General features: G+C 44.5%; 1 protein-coding gene across 15 annotated transcripts in view; it reads right to left on the bottom strand.

Moving 5' to 3' along the window:
- TRIO (trio Rho guanine nucleotide exchange factor) overlaps positions 1-21867 on the bottom strand; it is a 372206-nt gene that overhangs the window by 114536 nt on the left and 235803 nt on the right. For all 15 annotated transcript variants that reach the window (XM_079917624.1, XM_079917622.1, XM_079917617.1 and 12 more), the window contains 8 exons: positions 19687-19882; positions 17721-17887; positions 16073-16192; positions 14136-14327; positions 13616-13765; positions 9991-10105; positions 7340-7455; positions 3920-4042 (listed from right to left, as the gene is read on the bottom strand). In XM_079917624.1, coding sequence (XP_079773750.1) covers positions 3920-4042; positions 7340-7455; positions 9991-10105; positions 13616-13765; positions 14136-14327; positions 16073-16192; positions 17721-17887; positions 19687-19882 — 1179 coding nt within the window. The remainder of the gene's footprint in view (positions 1-3919; positions 4043-7339; positions 7456-9990; positions 10106-13615; positions 13766-14135; positions 14328-16072; positions 16193-17720; positions 17888-19686; positions 19883-21867) is intronic.

Raw genomic sequence — 21867 nt, 5'->3', positions numbered from 1 at the left:
GACAGAATTCACCTGTGAAGCCATCTGGCCTGGGCTTTTGTTTGCTGGAAGATTTTTAATCAGTTTCAATTTCAGTGCCTGTGATTGGTCTGTTTATATTTTCTATTTCTTCCTGGTTCAGTCTTGGCAGGTTGTGCATTTCTAAGAATTTGTCCATTTCTTCCAGGCTGTCCATTTTATTGGCATACAGTTGCTTGTAGTAATCTCTCATGATCTTTTGTATTTCTGCAGCGTCAGTTGTTACTTCTCCTGTTTCATTTCTAATTCTATTGATTTGAGTCTTCCCCCTTTTTTTCTTGATGAGTCTGGCTAATCAATTTTGTTTATCTTCTCAAAGAACCAGCTTTTAGATTTATTGATCTTTGCTGTTTCCTTCATTTCTTTTTCATTTATTTCTGATTTCATCTTTATGATTTCTTTCCTTCTGCTAACTTTGGGGTTTTTTTGTTCTTCTCTCTTAATTGCTTTAGGTGTGAGGTTAGGTTGTTTACTTGAGATGTTTCCTGTTTCTTAAGGTAGGGTTGTATTGCTATAAACTTCCCTCTTAGAACTGCTTTTGCTGCATCCCATAGCTTTTCGGTCGTTGTGTTTTCATTGTCATTTGTTTCCAGGTATTTTTTGATTTCCTCTCTGATTTCTTCAGTGATCTCTTAAGTTATTTAGTAGCATATTGTTTAGCCTCCATGTGTTTGTAATTTTTACAGTTTTCTTCCTGTAATTGATATCTAGTCTCATAGTGTTGTGGTCAGAAAAGATAATTGATATGATTTCAATTTTCTTAAAATTACCAAGGCGTGATTTGTGACCCAAGATATGATCTATCCTGGAGAATGTTCCATAAGCACTTGTGAAGAAAGTGTATTTTGTTGTTTTTGGATGGAATGTCCTATAAATATCAATTAAGTCCATCTTGTTTAATGTATCACTTAAAGCTTGTGTTTCCTTATTTATTTTCATTTTGGTTGATCTCTCCATTGGTGAAAGTGGGGTGTTAAAGCCCACTACTACTACTGTGTTACTGTCGATTTTCCCTTTTATGTCTGTTAGCATTTGCCTTATGTATTGAGGTGCTCCTATGTTGGGTGCATAAATATTTACAATTGTTGTATCATCTTCTTGGATTGATCCCTTGATCATTATGTAGTGTCCTTCTTTGTCTCTTCTAATAGTCTTTATTTTAAAGTCTATTGGGTCTGATATGAGAATTGCTACTCCAGCTTTCTTTTGATTTCCATTTGCATGGAATATCTTTTTCCATCCCCTCACTTTCAGTCTGTATGTGTTGCTAGGTCTGAAATGGGTCTCTTGTAGACATGATATATACGGGTGTTGTTTCTGTATCCATTCAGGCAGTCTGTGTCTTTTGGTTGGAGTATTTAATCCATTTACATTTAAGGTAATTATTGATATGTATGTTCTTATTACCATTTTCTTAATTGTTTGGGGTTTCTTATTGTAGGTCTTTTCCTTCTCATGTTTCCTGCCTAGAGAAGCTCCTTTAGCATTTGTTGTAAAGTGGTTTGGGGTGATGAATTCTCTTAGCTTTTGTTTGTCTGTAAAGGTTTTAATTTCTCAGTCAAATCTGAATGAGATCCTTGCTGGGTAGAGTAATCTTGGTTGTAGGTTTTTCCCTTTCATCACTTTAAATATGTCCTGCCACTCCCTTCTGGCTTGCAGTTTCTGCTGAAAAATCAGCTATTAACCTTATGGGGATTCCCTTGTATGTTATTTGCTGCTTTTAATATTTTTTCTTTGTATTTAATTTTTGATAGTTTGATTAATAGGTGTCTTGGCATGTTTCTCCTTGGATTTATCCTGTATGGGACTCTGTGCTTCCTGGACTATTTCCTTTCCCGTATTAGGGAAGTTTTCAACTATAATCTCTTCAAATATTTTCTCACACCCTTTCTTTTTCTCTTCTTCTTCTGGGACCCCTATAATTCGAACGCTGGTGCATTTAATGTTGTCCCAGAAGTCTCTGAGACTGTCCTCAATTCTTTTCATTCTTTTTTCTTTATTCTGCTCTGTGGTAGTTATTTCAACTATTGTATCCTCCAGGTCACTTACCTGTTCTTTTGCCTCAGTTATTCTCCTACTGATTCCTTCTAGAGAATTTTTAATTTCATTTATTGTGTTGTTCATCGTTTGCTCTCTCGTTCTTTTAGGTCCTTGTTAAACGTTTCTTGTATGTTCTCCATTCTATTTCCAAATTTTGGACCATCTTTACTATCATTACTCTGAATTCTTTTTCAGGTAGACTGCATATTTCCTCTTCATTTGTTTGGTCCAGTGGGTTTTTACCTTGCTCCTTCATCTGCTGCTTATTTCTCTGTCTTCTCATTTTGCTTAACTTACTGTGTTTGGGGTCTCCTTTTTGCATGCTGCAGGTTCGTAGTTTCCGTTGTTTTTGGTGTCTGCCCCCGTTGGCTAAGGTTGGTTCAGTGGGTTGTCTAGGCTTCCTCGTGGAGGGGACTGGTGCCTGTGTTCTGGTAGATGAGGCTGGATCTTGTCTTTCTGGTGGGCATGACCACATCCGGCGGTGTGTTTTGGGGTGTCTTTGAACTTATGATTTTAGGCAGCCACTCTGCTAATGGGTGGGGTTGTGTTCCTGTCTTGCTAGTTGTTTGGCATGGGGTGTCCAGCACTGGAGCTTGCTGGTTGTTGAGTGGAGCTGGGTCTTAGTGTTGAGACGGAGATCTCTGGGAATGCTCTTGCCGAATGATGTTACGTGGGGCCGGGAGGTCTCTGGTGGACCAATGTCCTGAACTCAGCTCTCCCACCTCAGAGGCTCAGGCCTGACACCCAGCCAGAGCATCAAGACCCTGTCAGCCACACGGCCAGGTACGTGGGGAGTTTCTTGCCTTTTGGGAAGTCTAAGGTCTTCTGCCAGCGTTCAGTAGGTGTTCTGTTGGAGTTGTTCCAAATGTAGATGTACTTTTGATGTATCTGTGGGGAGGACGGTGATCTCCACGTCTTACTCCTCCACTATCTTGAAGGTGTCTCCTCAGGAACACTTCTTTTTACCCAAAAATTATTATGCAGCTTCATCATTTATTTTCTACTCTTAAATGTGAATTAATTTCCAATTTTTTCTAAAACCTTAACTCTATCATCAAAAACAGAGGTGCTCCTGAAAACAGTACATAGAATGTATATTCAAAACTTTGCAAAACAAAAAACAAGAACACCACAGGTTGAGAAGGGAAGCCTAGAAGCCTCAAAATTGTTTTGAGGTAAAAGAAGGAATTAGCCCCTGCAAATATTTTAATTGAGAAAACATTCATGTCAGTGTGTGAATTCTTACACATCTGCTTAAAAATTCACAGTCACATGTACTGCATATACCATAAAGATGTATTTAATTCAGCAGAAAAGTGAAAATGCCTCCAGTTTTACAAGCCTATGAACAGCCACTGACATAAACTCTGCCAACTATAAAACCTGGACAGCTTCGTGACTGGACGACTGGGCATGATGCTGCTGCAGCAGTTTTCACTGTTCAAGACAAGGAAAGGAAACATGCACAGGATCCGTCTAAGTCAAGCTGGGAACACCAGCGTTCCATAAAAATAGCAAGTACTCAGAAAATACTTGGAAAACCGAATGAAAATAAGAGAAGAACGAAAAGGACAAAGAAGAAAGAAAAAATAAAGGAAGGAGGTGGGAGGCATTTCCAGAAATCAGAGGCACAAGAGGAAACAGAGAAACGAAGGGACAAATGAGGACAGTGTGAAAGGCCTTAGAATTACCACTAAAGTAGGGTCTAACAGTCCATCTGGCTCACCCCATTCCTCCCATTGCATAAGGTATTTCTTCAATGAAATTTTTAGGAAAGACCTCTTTTACACAAAGTATCCTGTTTGAGGTTATCCTGGAAACACGCAGGAGGCACGCAGGCACTGAGCCAATGCAAGCTCACCTTTGCCGTGATCTGGAAGTCCTCGTGCTCCTTCAGCAGCTCCTGGGTGTGCTGGATACTCGAACCTGTGGAGGTGTGTGTGGAAAGGTAGAACTCCCCGCTGTCATGGATCCACTCCAAAGCCTAGAGACGGAAGGAATGGAAACAGGTTCACGGCTCAACGTCAGTGAAGCAAGTCCCAATACCTCAGTATCTCATTTAAACGCAAAGTCACACTCCCAGGCGCATCAAGAAACACTCCCTCAAAGAGAGATGAGCTTCTGAAACATGTATCTTAATTCCAAAATTAAAAGTTGACATTCTAGAAAACTGTAATCATGTCACTTAGGCATCAGTGATAACAAGCTCAGGAGTTTCTTATAAGCATGAACCTAAAGGGCCATAAGAGTCCAGTGAATAGCCTCCCTCAAGAATACTGAGAAAGTGTGGGGAACGGGAAGTCTGAGACCCTCGCATTGCTGAACACTGAGACATTCGCGTCACAGGGACTTGACAGCCTTCCTGGGGTGATCTAACTTAAAACAGGAAAAGAAAGCAGATGCAAATTCCCAGCTTTCAAATGTACAATGTTAGCCGTTTCTTCCTATTCCTGCCTTCAGTGAGTCCTGAGGTGTGCACCCACTTCACTGGCCTTCTGGGGGCTCCTACAGAGCGTCATTATGCATAAAGATGCTCTGGGGAGATGCTGGCAGAAGTGGCTTAACCTCCCAGATGTAGGAGAGAGATGACCCCACCTGGGAAGAAGGGGGCCGGCAAGGTCCACACTGCAACAGAAGGACACATTCTGACTCCTATTCTTTCATGTTTTTAGATGGAAGCCATTTTTTTCCTTCTATGTGCATAGATCTGAAGTGAAATCTTACTTAAACATAAACATCTGAAAAAGCAACACTATGGAAAAGAAACATAAAAACATGGAAGTTTTCATATCTGCCCTTCGCAGTATCTTAGTCGTCCGTTGTGATTTGCTGGTTTTGGAACAGAAACATCACCGTCTCTATTAGTTACTTCACAGCATTTATGGCATTTTAGAAGAAAAAATGAAAAGGAAACCACGACCCAGATTACTTACCATGCAGCTTCCTGGCTGGGAATTTACTTTCGTTTTGCACAAGCATGGCTATCCCATCTCTGAAACAATGCTGCCACTGACAGTGCATCAAGGCAGAAAGCCATTTGGGTCAATTTATTCAAAGGTCCCTACTTCCTCCGTTCACAGAGCGAATCGTGCCCAAGCGCCCTCTATGCAGGCAGGTGCTGAGGGGGGCGCTGGGGTGGGAGAGGCTTTGGCCCTGCCCTTGTGACCATGAGGGACCCGCAGGCTGAGAAGGGCTCAGGAGGAAAGGGGCCCTGCACAGGGGGAGGCTGGAGGTGAGGCTGGAGGGCGACAGGGGGCCCTCGGAGGCCGCAGGCCTTTGGACTTTGGTCTGGAAGTGAATGGGGCTGCCACATGGAAAAGGGACTGCAGTGGAGAGTGAGCGAGAGAAAAGCAACACCGGTGGGCAAACCGGTCCAGGGGGTTCATAGGAGACACGGCTAGGCTGGTACCCGTGATGGCTCTGGGGGCGGAGGAGAGGGCAGATGTGCTGCATCAGGCCCCGATGAAGGGGTGAAGCTGGGAAGATGAGGGAAAGGCGGGAATCAGGTAAGATGAGGGCGGGGACACGGCGGACGGGGAGTCCCGGGTCCACTTCTGCTTTGGTTAAGGCCAAAGTGGAGAGACGCAAGGAGGGAGCTGGGGTTTCTACATCTGGAGACCAGAAATGGAGGTCAGGGCTGGGAGACACCAACAGTGAGAGCTAAGGAGAGAGGAAAGAGAAACAAGAACAAGCCCTGAACTGAAAGCCAACTTTCAGAGGCAGAGGTAAGGGAGAGGGGGCACAGACAGCCCGGGAGGAGCAGCCCCGAGGCAGGAGGTGCCCAGAGCAGAGCAGGGGCTGCAAGTCACCTGCCACAGCCCACCCATAACTCGGTATTTACTGTGGGATTGTTATCGTACAGCACAGAAGCCAACCCTACAGGGCCGTGGGGCTGACGGGCCATCATCTGTAACGGCAGAAACTGAAGGATTTTATTTTTGGCATGCGAACTGGCTTTAGGAAAAAGCAACAGCGTATTCCATTATTTTTCTCTGTCAAGGGCATTATTTACAATTTTGTTCTCTGTAGCTGAATGACTCCTTGTCTTTCAACAGAGAGATAAACAAAGACGTGAGAAAAGATTATGAAATAGTCTCTAATTAGAAATAAAATCAGGCCCCCATAAATCTGAAATACGGTTAGATTATCCTTAAATCAAATGTTAAGAAAATGGAATTTAAACATTAAAAAATACTACCGCTTGCCACCCCTGCTGGGAACGTGGTAACTGCATCTGGGAAAGCCAATCAAGACAAGGGAGAGGTCGGGTCAGGGTGCCAGGTTCAGGGACCATGAACTCCTGCTTACGCCCTGGGACACCGAGCTGCTCTGGGCAGCAGGCTGCCCAGTGAGAGACTGACATTTACCAAATTAAACAAAATATGTTCCCCAAGTGAGAAACCTGTGCTGAGGAAAATGTAATCTTTCTTGAGCTAAACGGATTTTATCGAATGCCTACGCTGCATCAGGCACGTGTCAGGTTTCCAGGTGGATCCAGAAGACAGAGCAGGTCACACGCGGTCACCAGGGACCGGCAGCCCTGAGGAGGCCCCGGGTACGTGGTGCATGTGAGGTGACTCACGGGGGCTTCTGAGAACAAGTCTTCTCCCTCCCGCTCCCTCCTGACCCTCCGAATTCTGGACTAATGGGCACGGATTCCTAGGCTACTGTTAAGGCCAGAGAGAAGGGACAGGCATCTTCCTGTCTGAGTTACAGTCAGACAGACTTTACCCTAAAATGATCTCCACAACTGGCCATCGACCCCAGAATGACTTCCGGCAGGCGGGGGAGGGGAGGGGAGGGGGACACTGCAAACGTACCCTCTTGAATCTCTGTCTTAGCCAAATGCGTGACCTTTTTTGAGTATACTGAACTCTCAGAAATTCTGCCACATTTCTTACTTAATTTCAGCTCAGTTTATCCGAAGAACACAATTTTGTCTTGAAGATATAAGGACGCCAACATGGAAAACTGCCCACCGTATTATCTTACAGTGACTTAAATCATCACGACCACGACTGCGCGCACTTCGCTGTCTTAACTGTGGGGTGACGGCAGCTCGGCAGAGCTGAATGGCACACCCGCTGAGGCCAAAATCACCGAGTAACACACTTTTACGAGGCTGGGGGGTTTTCTGGCAACACACGGTCAAGTAAAAGGCAAGGCTGTTCTGATGATCAGGGAGTGGTTTTCCATCTGCTGCCACGTCAGAAGCTGCCCGTCTGACGACGGAGGCCTGGGCGCGGGGAGAGGGCGCCGGGAGGGCTGTGTGATGGCTGACCTGCTTGGCGCTTCGCTCAAAGACCACGTACTGCTGGCACTGGTCCAGCCGCCGCTTCCTCATGGTCCAGTAATGCAACACCCTGTTCTCCCGCTGGAAGAGTTCATTCAAGATATCTGAGAGAATGAAGAGAAAGCCGCATGTTGGCGCTGGCCATCAAGCACAACACCCACAAAATCCCATTCATTTTTATTTAAAGACATTTTAATGCAAAGGCCATGGTGAGCCAGAGTATATAGTCATTGAGCCGTACGGCCTGCCTGCCTGGCTCCTTGACACTCCTGTCCAGACCCCTCCTCGTTCTCCTACTCCAGTTTACACTTACGACTGACATCACCCGACCCTCGAGTTGGCCTCTAATCCCTCAGGTCGGCTGGGTCAGTGGGAGAGCTACTGAGTCCCCTGCTGGGGCAATCTGACAATGGCTGGAAAAACACCAGTAGTAGATGTTTTGTGCAAGACCATGAGAACCTTCCTGCGGAAGGAATTTAGTATACATCAAAAGATGTCAGATGAAACAGTGGAGTACTAGAAGAAAACGATGGGGGCTTTAAAAACAAAACCAAAAACATAAACCCTTAGGAGAGGGAAGGAAATGAAGTTGAGAAGCATGAAGCTAGAAAGGAAAAGTTAAAACAGCAATCGGATTACAAGAGAATTAAAAATCTCATAACCAAATAACCACCGCCATAAAAATAGGCCACAAGTAAAAAGCCAGGAAAAACTATTGGCAACATAGAAGGTGGATCTAACTTACTTAATAGTCAACAGGAAAATATGAATAATCTGTTAGCAAAGCGAGCAAAGCATATAAACATGGAGGTCACGATTATATGAAATGAAATATGGCCACTAAAAATACAGAAACGTTTCGTCTCACTCAAACAATGAGACCAGTTTACACCACTCCCTGGCAGGGACTACGCTGCCCAGGGCTAGAAGGGACAGAGGAAACCTGTGTGCCTGTATTATTGGGGGAGGAAAATGGAGCACAACTCCTGCAGAGGTCACCTGGTGACAGGTAACGACACTGAGTGGTGCGCACCCTTGAACCAGGGATTTATCTTTCAGATACGGTGCTGGCACAAGCTCTCGACACAATTTGTACACAGATGCACACACACTGAGGTGCTGTTCGGAAAAACTGGCAGCAATGTATGAGCCCATTGATTAGGGGTCAGATTAAATCAATTACAAAGTCGCCATACTGGACGTTAAAAGTAACAGAGCAGATCTCCAAATTCTGATATAGAATGAAATCATTACTAAGCGTAAGAAGAAAATGGCAGGGGAATATAGTCCCACTTCAAAAAAAAATTAGAAAGCCAGATGGGTGAGTTGAAGCTACACGTTTGTATCTCTGCATATTTCCATTTATGTGCACAGAAGGAAGCACAAAAAGGTCTTCACGGTGGTTACCACTGGCAAAGGAATTTAGGTAATTTATATACATTTGTACACTTTAAACATTCTTTACAGTGAGTCTGTTTTTACTCTAGAAGTTTACAAAGTAAACAGATAAAAACACTTCAGAAAAAGATTCCCTGACTGAAATTGCAAATCAAATAAGTGGTACCTGGAATATAACTTTATTGGAAAACTTTAAAAATAATAACCTCTCCACAAATATTTACCGAGTTCCTCATAGGCTGAGTACTTTGTGAGAAACAGGAGCCTGCGAGCAGCATGTACCCGCCAGCTCACTGGTTGGTCCTGTTACATTATCTTTGCTCGACTGAAAGGTGAACTAGTTTAGTGAAGCAAATTAGCACTGAAATTTGAAGCCTGTCAAAAAATAAGCTACCACTTAAATGAAAGGAAAACGAGCGTAAGTCTTTTCTAGTCTCTTATTTCCGTAGCCTCTGCCTGGGGCAGGACTGAAGCTCAGGTGAGGATTAAAGCTGATAGAACAGGGCCTGAATACCGAGACTGTTTTCAACAATTCTCCTCATTTTCTGAGGACCCACTTCCATGCCATTTCAATTAAACTTGTAAAAAAATTTATGATTAAGTTTAAAATGATGTATCACCTAGATGCATTTTCACTGCAAAATATTCAATCAGAATTCTACAGCATAAAAATCATCAGTACCCTTAACTTCCACCCATGACAACCCTACTTACACTTTAGTGTAATTGTTCCCAGGTCTTTTTCTATGCGTGCGTGCGTGCGTGCGTGTGTGTGTGTGTACGGTTTTGTACATTTTTAAACTCAAATGATACCCATCTATCTATATAACACTCTTTGGCAATTTGCTTTTATTAATAATGCTTTAAGTATATAAAACTGATACATTATGGCAATGAAATGGGTATATAATTTTTGTGATTTAAACTTTTAAAAGTATTTGGCCTGTAGCTAATTCTGGCTTTCATTTTTTCCCGATTTATATTTTCACTTACTTTTAACGAAACAGTCGATGCCAATAAATATCCTGAGCATGCTGCATTTTCTCCCTGTTTATATTCTTCAACTTTATTCAATAAATTATCAAGCTATGTATCTGTTTAATATTTTATTATTAAAATAAGATAACTTAGGAGAACTTTAATGATATGAAAAGGACATTCCAAATGAAGCCCTGGACCGAGATTTTAGAACACGTCTTGTCAAGCTCATCCGTCAAGCTACGACTCCTAGGTGTACTCACTTTTCACTTGTTGTTCAGGGGCTTTGATATGTGTCACCATTCCAGGCATGTTCACACTGTTCCTGTGCAGGTATTTCAGGAAGACATCTGCATTCCTCCTAGCAAGCGTGCAAGCCTAAGAAATAACGCAGAGCAACGTGTTCATGTGACTCATACAGACATGCATCTTCAGTGTATAAGGATGACATCACGTGGCTCTAACATAGGTCTTAATCTAAAGCATTCATCTGGCCAATCTGTGTCTGGAGAATACATAGGCTAAATCCTATTTCAACTTAAAAAAAAATCTCTGTCTTGGAGCCCTTGCTCTGCTGAACCCAGCTGCTATGTTGAGAGCTGCCTCACGGTAAGGTCCAGGTGGCCAGACACTGAGGGTGACCCATGGCCTGCAGCCCGAGAGGAAGGAAAGCCCTTCCCCAGTCGAGCCTTGAGGTGACCACATCCCTGACCAACAACTTGATCACAGTCTTGGGAGAAACCCTGAGTCAGAGGACCTGGCTAAGCTGCACCGGGATGTCTGTAAAGGGCAGACAGTAAATATTTTCAGCTCTCCGAGTCATGTGGGCTCCATCTCTCTGTTGCAACTACTCAACCTGCCCATTGTAGATGAAAGTGGCCTCGACTGATAAATGGGAGTGGCCAGATTTAGCCCTCAGGGCTTAGCTTGCTAACCCTTGGTTTAAGCCATTGAATTGTGGGGTGGTTTGTTATTGTGGTAATAGAAAACTGATATTCCACGTTTGCAAACCGAATAAGTAATTTCATTCATGTATTTAAAAAAGTTTTATTTAAGAGAAAAGAGATATAAATATGAAATCAAAATGGTTCAGGAAAAAAATCCCTTAATTATAATAGAATTGGAAATATCTTGCACATTTCCTAGCCCAGATCTGGAATCAATCTTTTTCTTAAGGAGCTCGGTCTCCTTCTTGTGGTAAATGGCACTGAAAGCCCACAATGTGGGCACTAGGGATGCTCGTTATCATTGGGCTGGTCATCGTTCCTAGGCCTTTTCAGTAAATGGAGCTGCAACACCTTTTTTTTTTTTTTTTAAATTAAGAGAAAAATACATCATGAGTCTCTAATGATAAGACCGAAATAAGTGGTCATTCCAAACAGCAAGGAAGCCGTAAAGACTGCTAGGGTTACATCAAAAGGACATCTGAGCCAACCTGACTTGAAGGGGCTCCCACTAGTGGGACAAGTTGAATATAGAAAGATAAATGACTGTAACTGATTGAAACACACCAAATGTTAAAATCCACAATGATACTAAACGAACAAATTAATCATATGCAGAGGTTGCTAGGGCAACAGATCATTATTCTGAAAATCATAAACAAAGGGAAGGAATCAAGCATTTACCTCCCCCCCACCCTTTTTTTGGACAAACTCTATTTTAGCGTAACCAAATAGCTGAGGAGGGAATAACTGCAGCTAATCAAGGCAGAAAGAATGATAGAATGCCACCATTTTGCAACTCCTAATGAAACAATATCACCACTGGCTACCAAACCCAGTGGGTGAAAGGCTGATGGGGAAGTACACAATGGATGACATGGACTTACGACATCTGAAGCACTGAAAAGCCCTCATATCACAGAGACAGCCGGAGAAGCAGACCTGTGTGTGTCCTGGAGCAATGCCGTTGGAAGTACACAACACCACCCATCAGGTACCCTAAGTGTACCCCACACACTCACTTAAACCTGAACCGGGTCAAGGCCCTCAACACAACTAACAAAAATGTAGAGAATCCGGGATGGTGCTAAATGACTCCACAGGATGCAACTACCAAATCCAGAATGAGGGAAATGCCACAGTATGAATAACTTATTTCTTCAATTAACAAATGCTAATAAAAGGGAGGGTGGGATTTAGACTGAAAGAGACTTAAGAGACATACCAATCAAATCAATGCATGGTCTTGTTTGGATCTTGATCAAGACCACGTATAAAAACACATTTATGGGACAATCAGAGAAATGTGAACACCACTGGATTTTATATAAAATAAGAGTTACTGTTAATTTTTCAGGTCCAATAATGGTATTGTGGTTGTAGAATGGTTTTAGAAAGGTAGAATTTAATGCTTAGATACACACAGAGGTCTTTATAAATAAAATGGTGTAATATCTAGAATTTAAAATAATCCAGTTAAGGTGGGCATATGCCCATATGTTGGTAATTATTGAAGCTGGGTGAGAAGTACATGGGGGTTCATTATCCTTTCTCTTAATTTCCATAAGCATTTTTAAACTTCCATAATAAGTTTAAAGATATCCAACACACCAAAGACATATCCTAGTTGAATGAAAGAATCTGACCAGGTCTGTGATTATTTTTGTTTTGTAATTTTACCTAAATATCTTTCTTAATTATATTAACTAAGTAGTATGTAATTTTGTTTTATACTAAATGGATTCCAGAGAAAGAGAGGCAATTGTAACGATTCCACCTCAAAACATCCCAGTAGTGGTGGACCTTTCCTAAACTTAAACAGCACCGACAAGCAGGGGTGGGGCTTTCAGGTCCTGTTTGGAATAGTTACAACTAATGACCCTGGGAAGCTCCAACTGTTTTCCCACCTTGATTTGCTTAAAAAGAAAATCTCTATGGTGGAAGCTCATAATAAGTTACCAGGTAAGAATTTTCAAAGAGTTACAATTTGTTCTCCCAGACTAAACAATAACTCTCTGTCAGCTCAGAGGATCACCTTCAGAAATGAAACAGAAACAGAAATGATTAAATGTGACAGGAAATGGTGTCAGAGAGGTCAGGATGCTGGAGCAAGGAGGAAAACTAAACCAAGTAACATGGAAAGTAAACACCACACCTAGTTTTCATAGGTCTGAGTGGCCACCAGCAGAACCTCAGGAGAACTTTTTCACAAGTGAAAGAATGCAACGTGGAAACATTCAAAGTCAATGTATCTAAACATTTTGACCACTTTTTAAAATTTAATTGTTGCAAAGCACACCAGTAACTCAGGTATGTACTCTATATACAAATGACAAAGCAGGCTTGATAAGTGCCTCATTTAAAGCTTCTCAGAGTTAAAACTTTCAGCCAGGCCTTGAATGGGATTAAATTTCTCTTGCAGGAAACACTTCCTGAATAAGTACAGTATTAGTAACTGGTCCTGTGAACCACAAGGGGTGTTCCTGCTTTGTGTCCACTCTACACTGGGCTCACACGTGTTCTCAGACAGTCTTTATTCCTCAAGAGGCTGAATTTCCAAAGGAAGATTATTTTAAGCTCTAGGCATTTTTGTTCCCCCAAATCAATCTCTCTGCGTGTCTGTTCAGGATCACTTGGTATTGTGACTTCCACCCGATCTTTATGCACACAGCTTTCTATCTGGCTCTCTGTCTGTGGAAACTAGAAGGAGAGCACAAATGACAACTGAAACAAGAGTTTAAGATCTCCGATCAGCTGACTTATGGCTGAGGCAGGGTCACCGCGATCTCTCTCCAGGGCAGGGGCGCTGCGAGGCAGGCGGGGCCGGAGGAGTGGCCGCAGCTGCGGGACTGACAGTCCGGACGCCCCACCGGCTCAGGTGGACCCTCGGGGGGGCTGCGAACCCCGTCACTGAGGCACCACACCCGGAAGGCCGGCTCCGTACCTTCAGGAACGCTTCCTTCTGCTCAAGGTGCTTGCTGATCATTGGGGTGACGTGGTCCGTCTCGGAGTTGGGGCCCAGCTTGTCGGCCCCCCCACACCAGTCCTCCTCTCTCTTGTACTCCTGCTCCAGGCTCTCGAGGACACTGCAGACCTGCGGCAGGAGAGAATCCAGGCTCAGAGGGACCACTCGGCACCCACGGGATGACAAGTGCCGGCCCGAGGGCCGGGGCCGCCACCTGGCGTGCGGCCATGCAGGCTTTCAGAACAAGGCCAAAATACAAGGTGAATTTCCCTCCTCTCTCTGCCCTGTGTCAGGCCATCCATTTAAATGAGAGGAAAAGGGACATCTCCTCAGATCCTTTCCGACCTGCTCTTTTTTGATACGTAAGAGAAGCAAGAATAATCTTAATCCCATAATGCCGCTTTTCTCTGTTCGACTGGCCCAGGACTGACCGGCGAGGTAAGGACTGAGCCGTGCCGTGCAGCCAGGCTCAGCAGGCGGCAGCGGCGGGGAGCCCTACCTGCTCCGAGGTCTTGTAGAAGGCCACGGACGCGTTCACCAGCTTCAGCCGGTCCTCCATCTTGAGCATGAGCTGCTGCCAGTGCGAGGCCACCTTCTCGGCACAGTCCCGGATCATGTCCATGTCGTAGTGGTTGGCCTGCAGCATGGCTTCTGCCTTCTGCTGCACCTGCAGTGCGCTCTGGTGGGTCTTCTAAGGGGGGAGAGAGCGGAAGGCTCTTCAGCGGGGGTGTCGCGCACTCACGGGGAAGGAGCGGGAAGGCCGCAGCTCTTCCGTCTGCTCGCTTTTACGGGAACGACTTCAGTTAACACTCACTAGGACGCTTCGAAAACCACAGCTGACAGGTTAGTTAAAAAAAAGCTTTTACGCCTACCAACAACTATTTATATTTACCCAGGGAATGATAAAATGCCTTAGGACTTTCCAGAATGGGCTCTTGGTTGTGGACTTTCCAGCTTTTGAGAGATAGCAGGAAAAACCCTTAGCAGCCAATATTCTAAAAAAGCTGTTGAAACGTTCCAAGTTTATTATTCCTATTGATTCTTCTTATAATAGCGGCCAGGGGCTAATGAACAAGTGGAGAAAAAGGTGGCCTAAGTGAATGCTCTTTATTTCACTTTTACCTTAAACTCTGGACTCGAGTAAAAGGTTTTCAAAAACTACTGATTTAAAAAAAGAGAAAGAGAGAAACACAGTTAAAAGCTAAAAATGAACCAACTGTGTTCTCTGGAGGTCCATGCCAGACAATGAATCTATGAAGACAAACTGGCAAATCCGGTAACAACTCCTGCTCTCGTATCCTCACTAGAAGCTTCTGTGAGGGGCTGAGGTCAGGGTCCTCGGGGAAACCAGAGGGCCCGGCAGGGCAGCCGTCAGGGGGAAGCACATGGGTCTCTGTGGACACAGAGTTTTCTCTTTTTTTTAAACAATGGCAAAATTTTGCATTTCACCTGAAGTGGTACTAATGGCCCCATAAAACACTGTACCCAGCGTAATCCTGTCCGTTACCCAGACGGTGAGGCGCATCAGTGATTTAATTACTAGAAGGCACTTGGCACAGGGTACGATTTTCACAAGATTCACCCAGAGTCTGGGCTTCAGGGAGAAGTGTTAGTGTCTGTCCGCTGGCGCTGAATAGTTGAGAGTAAATTAATCTAGGGAAGACATTAATGGTAATTTCTTTGGTTTTCATCTCTGGCTGGGAATATGTATATAACTAGAGCAGGAAACAAGTTTTCTATAATCAAATGCTCTCTTTCCCTTGACTGTGCCTTGAGACCACCCGTCACAATCATTAACTCCTCCACCCTCCAAAAATACTCTAAAATGAATTAATCCATATGCTGTGAGAGTGACTGGCCGAGCCATTTTGCTCAAGTCCCGGCACAGCACTGACCCCGTCAAGGCACAAAACCCTCTGGTGAGGGACGCTGCTTTTCCCCAGGGTCACAGGAGCTCTGTGCACAGCACTGTTTATGGGGGAAAGGGAACTGGTGATTGGCACCCGGTCCTGAAGAGCCACCCCAAGTGCCCTGATTTTTCAAGACCAGTTACACAGCAGCAACTGTGCCTATAACATCAGCAAAATGTGAAAAACCTCAGCTGAGACCCCAGCTCGGGCTCCCTGGTGCCGAGATGTTCCCGACAGGTGAGGTGCATCCTGCCAGGGCCCTGACAGCAAGGGGACAGCAAGAGCCACTCCCGGCCTCTGGGACCCTTGCGGTAAGGTCGCCCTGGTGGGCATGGACAGCCTCCCATCACTGCAGTTGCCAGACTGCTTCCCCCTCTTGTAACGAACTGCAGGCTCGTAAGCGCAGCCGTTTGGGCTTCCACTAAACCCCCTTCGGCTCCCAGGGTCAGTGCCGTGTGAGGGGACTTAACAGGCTGGTCCTGAGGTTGGAGAGGCCGGGTTCCGGGGCCAGGCTGGGCGTCCGCACCTCGATGGCGTGCTGGAACTGTTCGTGCTCCCTCTGCAGCTGCTCCGCCTCCTGCAACGAGCTGGCCGTGATGAGCCCGGCGTTCAGCATTGACTCTCCGTTCCGGATCCAGCCCAGCACCTGAAACACGACACAGGGAACTCCATGCAGCAGCCCCTCTGGGGCATCCAGGCCATGGACCAGCAGTGACGCAGTCCGAGTGCTCGGCGGTCGAGCTGCTCACTTACCTGCGAAGCAGGGATTTCCTCGTGATCCTACTGGCAACAGCCTGCTACCCTTCCCTGGTATCTGATCGTTAAGTGCTGCATTTTAAAATTAATTCTATCATGTTTAGTTTCAAGTGGGAGCTGGAAAAGGTGGAGGGTCCGGAGGATTGATCATCAGTCCACAGGTCAAACCAGACTGAGGATCACATACGAGGAAACCTACGATTGCAAAGAATTCCCTGATACTCAAACATATGTATCTTTCACTCCTTTTAGGCCTCGTGGACATGCAGAATTAGCAAAGTGCCTGATAAGGGAACTGTTTTGATGTCACTAATGTATTTTCCACTTTAGAGTCAGTGTTAAGACAGCACACTGACCCAAGGATGAATTTAGCTGTTGGCTAATGCTCAGGGCCACACCACCAGATTCTTAGCATCACAGAATGAGAAGTCAGTTTTGACCATGGAAGCCACAGGGATGTGGAAGGTCATTCTGGGTAATCATTTGTGGCAGAAACTGCTGGTTACTTAACCAGTACCTAGTGTTTTCATGTCCTTTACTCAGAAAATCCCGACTTGGGAAAGAGCTTAAAATAAAGCCAGTTCTCAGCTCCTATGACAGCTTGGTTGCAAATACCACACAATTCTAGCCACTGAGATCAAAGCAGGGGCTTCTGGGCCATTTGGGGAACACATTTCTTTTCTGATCCAGGTGCTGCCTCTTTCTTGATATGCTTTTCCCTTCCTGATACCTGGAATGTGGAGGTGATAGCTGGGGCTACAACAGCCATTTGGCAACCATTAAGCCCCTCCAATCAAACAAACAGATGCCTTTCTACACAACTACAAGAATCCCAGAAAGCCATACTTCCATGGTTTCCCTGCTCACGTGATAAAATGTAACAGACAGGCTAAATATGCACATGCATGGAATCCCACCGGCACTGAGCCAAAAGCAATCTCTTCCAAATGTCCCATTTGTATTTTGCCATGCCATCTGGGAGATGGGAGTATCGTATCCTGAGAACACAAGAAGACCCAAGCCATACACAGCCTGTGATCCCGGCCAGACTGCTAACAGTCTATTTGGGGAAAAAAAATCAATCATATAGTTATTCAGCCCGGGAAGCAACGTGGTCAGGGTTTCAGGCAAGAGACAACCAATAACAAAACAAGCTAAGTGGAGGTGACTCTCAAGTGACCAGTTGCTGGGTGACGAAGGCTTTTCCACTCCAGAGTAAACACAGAGCTGCCCAGGCACTGGCTCAATTTTACACGCTAGCTGTGGTGTGTCGGGGGTGTGTTGTATTCTACACCAGGACAGCTGTGTTCTGATCAGGGACAATCTGCCCCAAGGCTTACACATCCGAGCTACCAGGAGAGTACTCATCGAGCGCTCGCTTGTCGGCTGGGTCCCCTTCACTCCGCACATTCGTTTACCTGCTTCACTTCGGCCTGCAGGTGGCGGAGCTGCACACACTGCTCCAGGTGCTTCCGGTGTTGCTCGGCTGCTAAATCCAGCTCCTGCTGCTTCTCGTGGAGAAACTCCAGCAAGTCCTGGACCCGGGTGGCCATGTCTACGTCTCTGTCGCAAAGCAGCTCCACGCCTGCGGACATTGAAGGGAGGCCCGGAATTCAAATAGCACTTCAACCTGTTCTTTTCTTTTTGTTTTTTAAAAAATATCTTTATTGGAGTATAATTGCTTTACAGTGGTGTGTTAGTTTGTTTCTGTGAATCAGCTATATGTATACAAAGTGAATCAGCTATATATATACATATATCCCCATATCCCCTCCCTCTTGCGTCTCCCTCCCACCCATCCTATCCCACCCCTCTAGGTGGTCACAAAGCACCAAGCTGGTCTCCCTGTGCTATGCAGCTGCTTCCCACTAGCTATCTATTTTACATTTGGTAGTGTATATATGTCCATGCCACTCTCTCACTTCGTCCCAGCTTCGTCCCACCATCCGTGTCAAGTCCATTCTCTACATCCGCATCTTTATTCTTGTCCTGCCCCTAGGTTGAACAGAACCATTGTTCTTTTTAAGATTCCACATATATGTGTTAGCACACTGTATTTGTCTTTCTCTTTCTGACTTACTTCACTCTGTATGACAGACTCTAGGTCCATCCACCTCACTACAAATAACTCAGTTTCATTTCTTTTTATGGCTGAGTAATATTCCATTGTATATATGTGCCACATCTTCTTTATCCATTCACCTGTCGATGGACACTTAGGTTGCTTCCATGTCCTGGCTGTTGTAAACAGTGCTGCAATGAACATTGTGGTACATGTCTCTTTTTGAATTATGGTTTTCTCCAAAGAAGATATACAGATTGCCAACAAACACATGGAAGGATGCTCAACATCACTAATCATTAGAGAAATGCAAATCAAAACTCAATGAGGTATCACCTCGCACAGGTCAGAATGGCCATCATCAAAAAATCTACAAACAATAAATGCTGGAGAAGGTGTGGAGAAAAGAGAACCCTCTTGCTCTGCTGGTGGGAATGTAAACTGATACAGCCACTATGGAGAACAATATGGAGTTTCCTTAAAAAACTAAAAACAGAACTACCATACGACCCAGCAATCCCACTACTGGGCATATACCCTGAGAAAACCGTAACTCAACCTGTTCTTAAGGGAGCATGACGTACATGCTGCATTTGTGAACTACCTGCCCGGCGCCGGGTCAAGCCATTACTGTGAAGGCCAAGTTTGAGGAGGTCAGAGGCAGCAGAGGAGGTTTATGCCTGCCTCCGAGCATGTCTCAGAGGATAAATTCGATGTGGTCCAAAGCCAAATATAACATACAGCTAATCAAAGCAAACCCGTTTCCTATCAATCTACTTCTGCTCCTACACTGATATCTGGTGAAAGTGAGTCCTTTTTAAATGCACAAACTTCGGTTTGTTTCCGTTGTTATCCACTGTATACCCGTTCACTCTTGAGGAAGCATTTAGTTTGACTTGTGTAAAATGAGTAACTTAGGACACAGGTTGTTGCTAAGTTTCTAACACTACAGTTCCCTCTACGTTTTTGAGCCTATAGTGACATCTGCTGGTAAAATATAAAACTAAGAAAAAAATAAAGGACATGAAAATATTTTCTTGGGGTTTACATTTCATTCGTGGAGATCCAACAATATATAATTTGTAAAACTAAAGTTCGTGCCACTTGAAATAACATGCAGGAATATTAAGAGTAAGTACACTAGTCAATATTAAATGTGATCATATTATGTGGGTGAAAGAAAGCAAAACGTTTCCTTTCAGAGAGCAAGTATTTATAACACCTCAATCACAGGGGTAAGGGACCTGCGCACACCCTGAAAGGAACCGGATGCGCTCCTGCGGGGACACGAGACCCGTCCCAGGGCGGAACGCGCTGCTCACCAGAGGCCTGCACTTCGTTGACATATTGCAGGAGGTCCTGCCCTTGGTGGATGACGTCGAAGGTCAGGTTATTCATGGTCAGAGCCTTGTCCGCATGGTGCTGCAGGCGCTGCTCTGCTATTGTGAGGTCCTCCGTGTCAAAGTCATTCATTTGCTGAGAAAGCTCGTCGTTCCAAGACTCAAGGTCTGAGATGATCTGACAGAGGAAAGTTATCTGCTTAGGACCAAGACTTAAAAAATAAATATCTGCTGTGATGTCTCACTGTGCCAGGTAGGGAAGGAAGAGAATAAGGTGACTGTGTCAAAAGGACACAGGAGCCAGGTGACTGGGACCATTAGACCCTAAAAAAATTTACCACAATTGAATAAAATACACAGAATACACAAAAGTCCATTAATTCCTAATGATGTTAAAAAAAAGATCTAAAAAGCCAGAAATTAATGAAAAGCTCTTTGGTTTTGATTAAAGGGCACCAACCTTCATCCACAAAATTGGTTCTTAAAGGAGAAAATTAATTATTTAAGCACACAACGATGAAGGAAAGTTCCTCTTTACAGTTAAATCTAGCTATTAAATGTAGAAATAATAAAATTAAAAAACTTCTTTGTAACCAAAAAAAAAAAAACTACTACTACAACACCTGTTGAGGTAAAAGTCATCAGCGCCCAGTGAACTATCCCGAGAGGCTGACGGGGACCAGGCTGCACCTCCTGCCCCAAAGACCGCCCACAGAATCCCTGCAGATGCGGGACCAGACAGCACACGCCTCCTGACAGGAGCAACCATGCTGAGCCACCTGCGCAGCTTCTGGTACCAAAATGAACCCGAACCTGACTGGGTCTTCCCATCTGCCTTCTAAGGTTACAGGAAATGTCGAGGAAAGACCAGCAGTTAAACAGCCTACCAGAGATCAAGTGAGAAAATGCAAAACGTGGGACCTGGTTCCTCTGACAACTGAATGTTATTTCAACAAGTCACAACACGGGAAAAAGAGAAGGGCGGATGGGGGGAGGATTCTAGATGAAAAGGCTAACCACCAAACGCAGGGGCAGACCCCACGTGCCTCTTCTCTGCAGTACTTGCAGAAATCTGAACAGAGGCTGGGTATTAGCAGACACCAAAGCATCACTCTTAACGGCGAGGTGCTTAGGATGTGGTTATGCAAGAAAATGGCCTATTTTTTAGAGATATTCACAAAGCCTTTAGGACAGAAACATGATCAGCTGGCAAAGATTTCCTCTGCAACACTACAGCACAGCAATAGCAAGAGGATACTTGACGTAAGAGGGGCAAACTCATGTTGAATTTACAGGACAGGCATCTGGAAGGTCATTGTACTATTCTCGCTACTTCTGTGTAGTTTGAAAACTTTCATGCTATACTTTTTAAAAACTAAGACCAAAAATTATGAAATCCAGAAAGGAGGAGAAAAACTTCTTGTGAAAGAATATTATACTCCACACTTCAATGAAATAGCATTTCCCATGGATCCTCATTGACTTTGTCCACAGGAGCTGTAAGGAAATTAGTCTGAGAATTTGAGAATGTGAGAGAGTTTACACAGAATCCAGCTGGGAGATGGGAAGTAATAAACATCTTAAGGCTTCTCCAAATTCCTATTGCCCAAATCTTCCTGATTTCTTCCTTTTATTACTTGGTCTCCATAATATATGTGCACATTATATTAATTTATTAAATTATATCAATTTATAAAGTAATCATTTTCAACAACGCCAAATTAGACACAAACCAAGAGGCTACGAGAAAAATATTTTTTAAAAGGAAGGAAATTACCATAACTTTAATCTTTATTTCTATTCTAAGGGGAATTTTTTAAATTAATTAATTAATTTTATTGATTTATTTTTGGCTGCGTTGGGTCTTTTGCTGCTGTGCACGGGATTTCTCTAGTCGTGGTGAGTGGGGGCTACTTTTCATTGCGGTGCGCGGGCTTCTCTTGTTGTGGAGCACGGGCTCTAGGTGCACGGGCTTCAGTAGTTGTGGCTCGTGGGCTCAGTAGTTGTGGCTCGCGGGCTCTAGAGCGCAGGCTCAGTAGCTGTGGCGCACGGGCTTAGTTGCTCCGCGGCATGTGGGATCTTCCCGGACCAGGGATCGAACCCGTGTCCCCTACATCGGCAGGCGGATTCTTAACCACTGCACCACCAGGGGAGTCCAGGAAT

The sequence above is a fragment of the Stenella coeruleoalba genome (assembly GCF_951394435.1).
Source record: "Stenella coeruleoalba genome assembly, chromosome: 3".
NCBI lineage: Eukaryota > Metazoa > Chordata > Mammalia > Artiodactyla > Delphinidae > Stenella > Stenella coeruleoalba.
The sequence above is the reverse complement of the archived record's forward strand: the minus strand, read 5'-3'. Positions and strand labels throughout refer to the sequence as shown.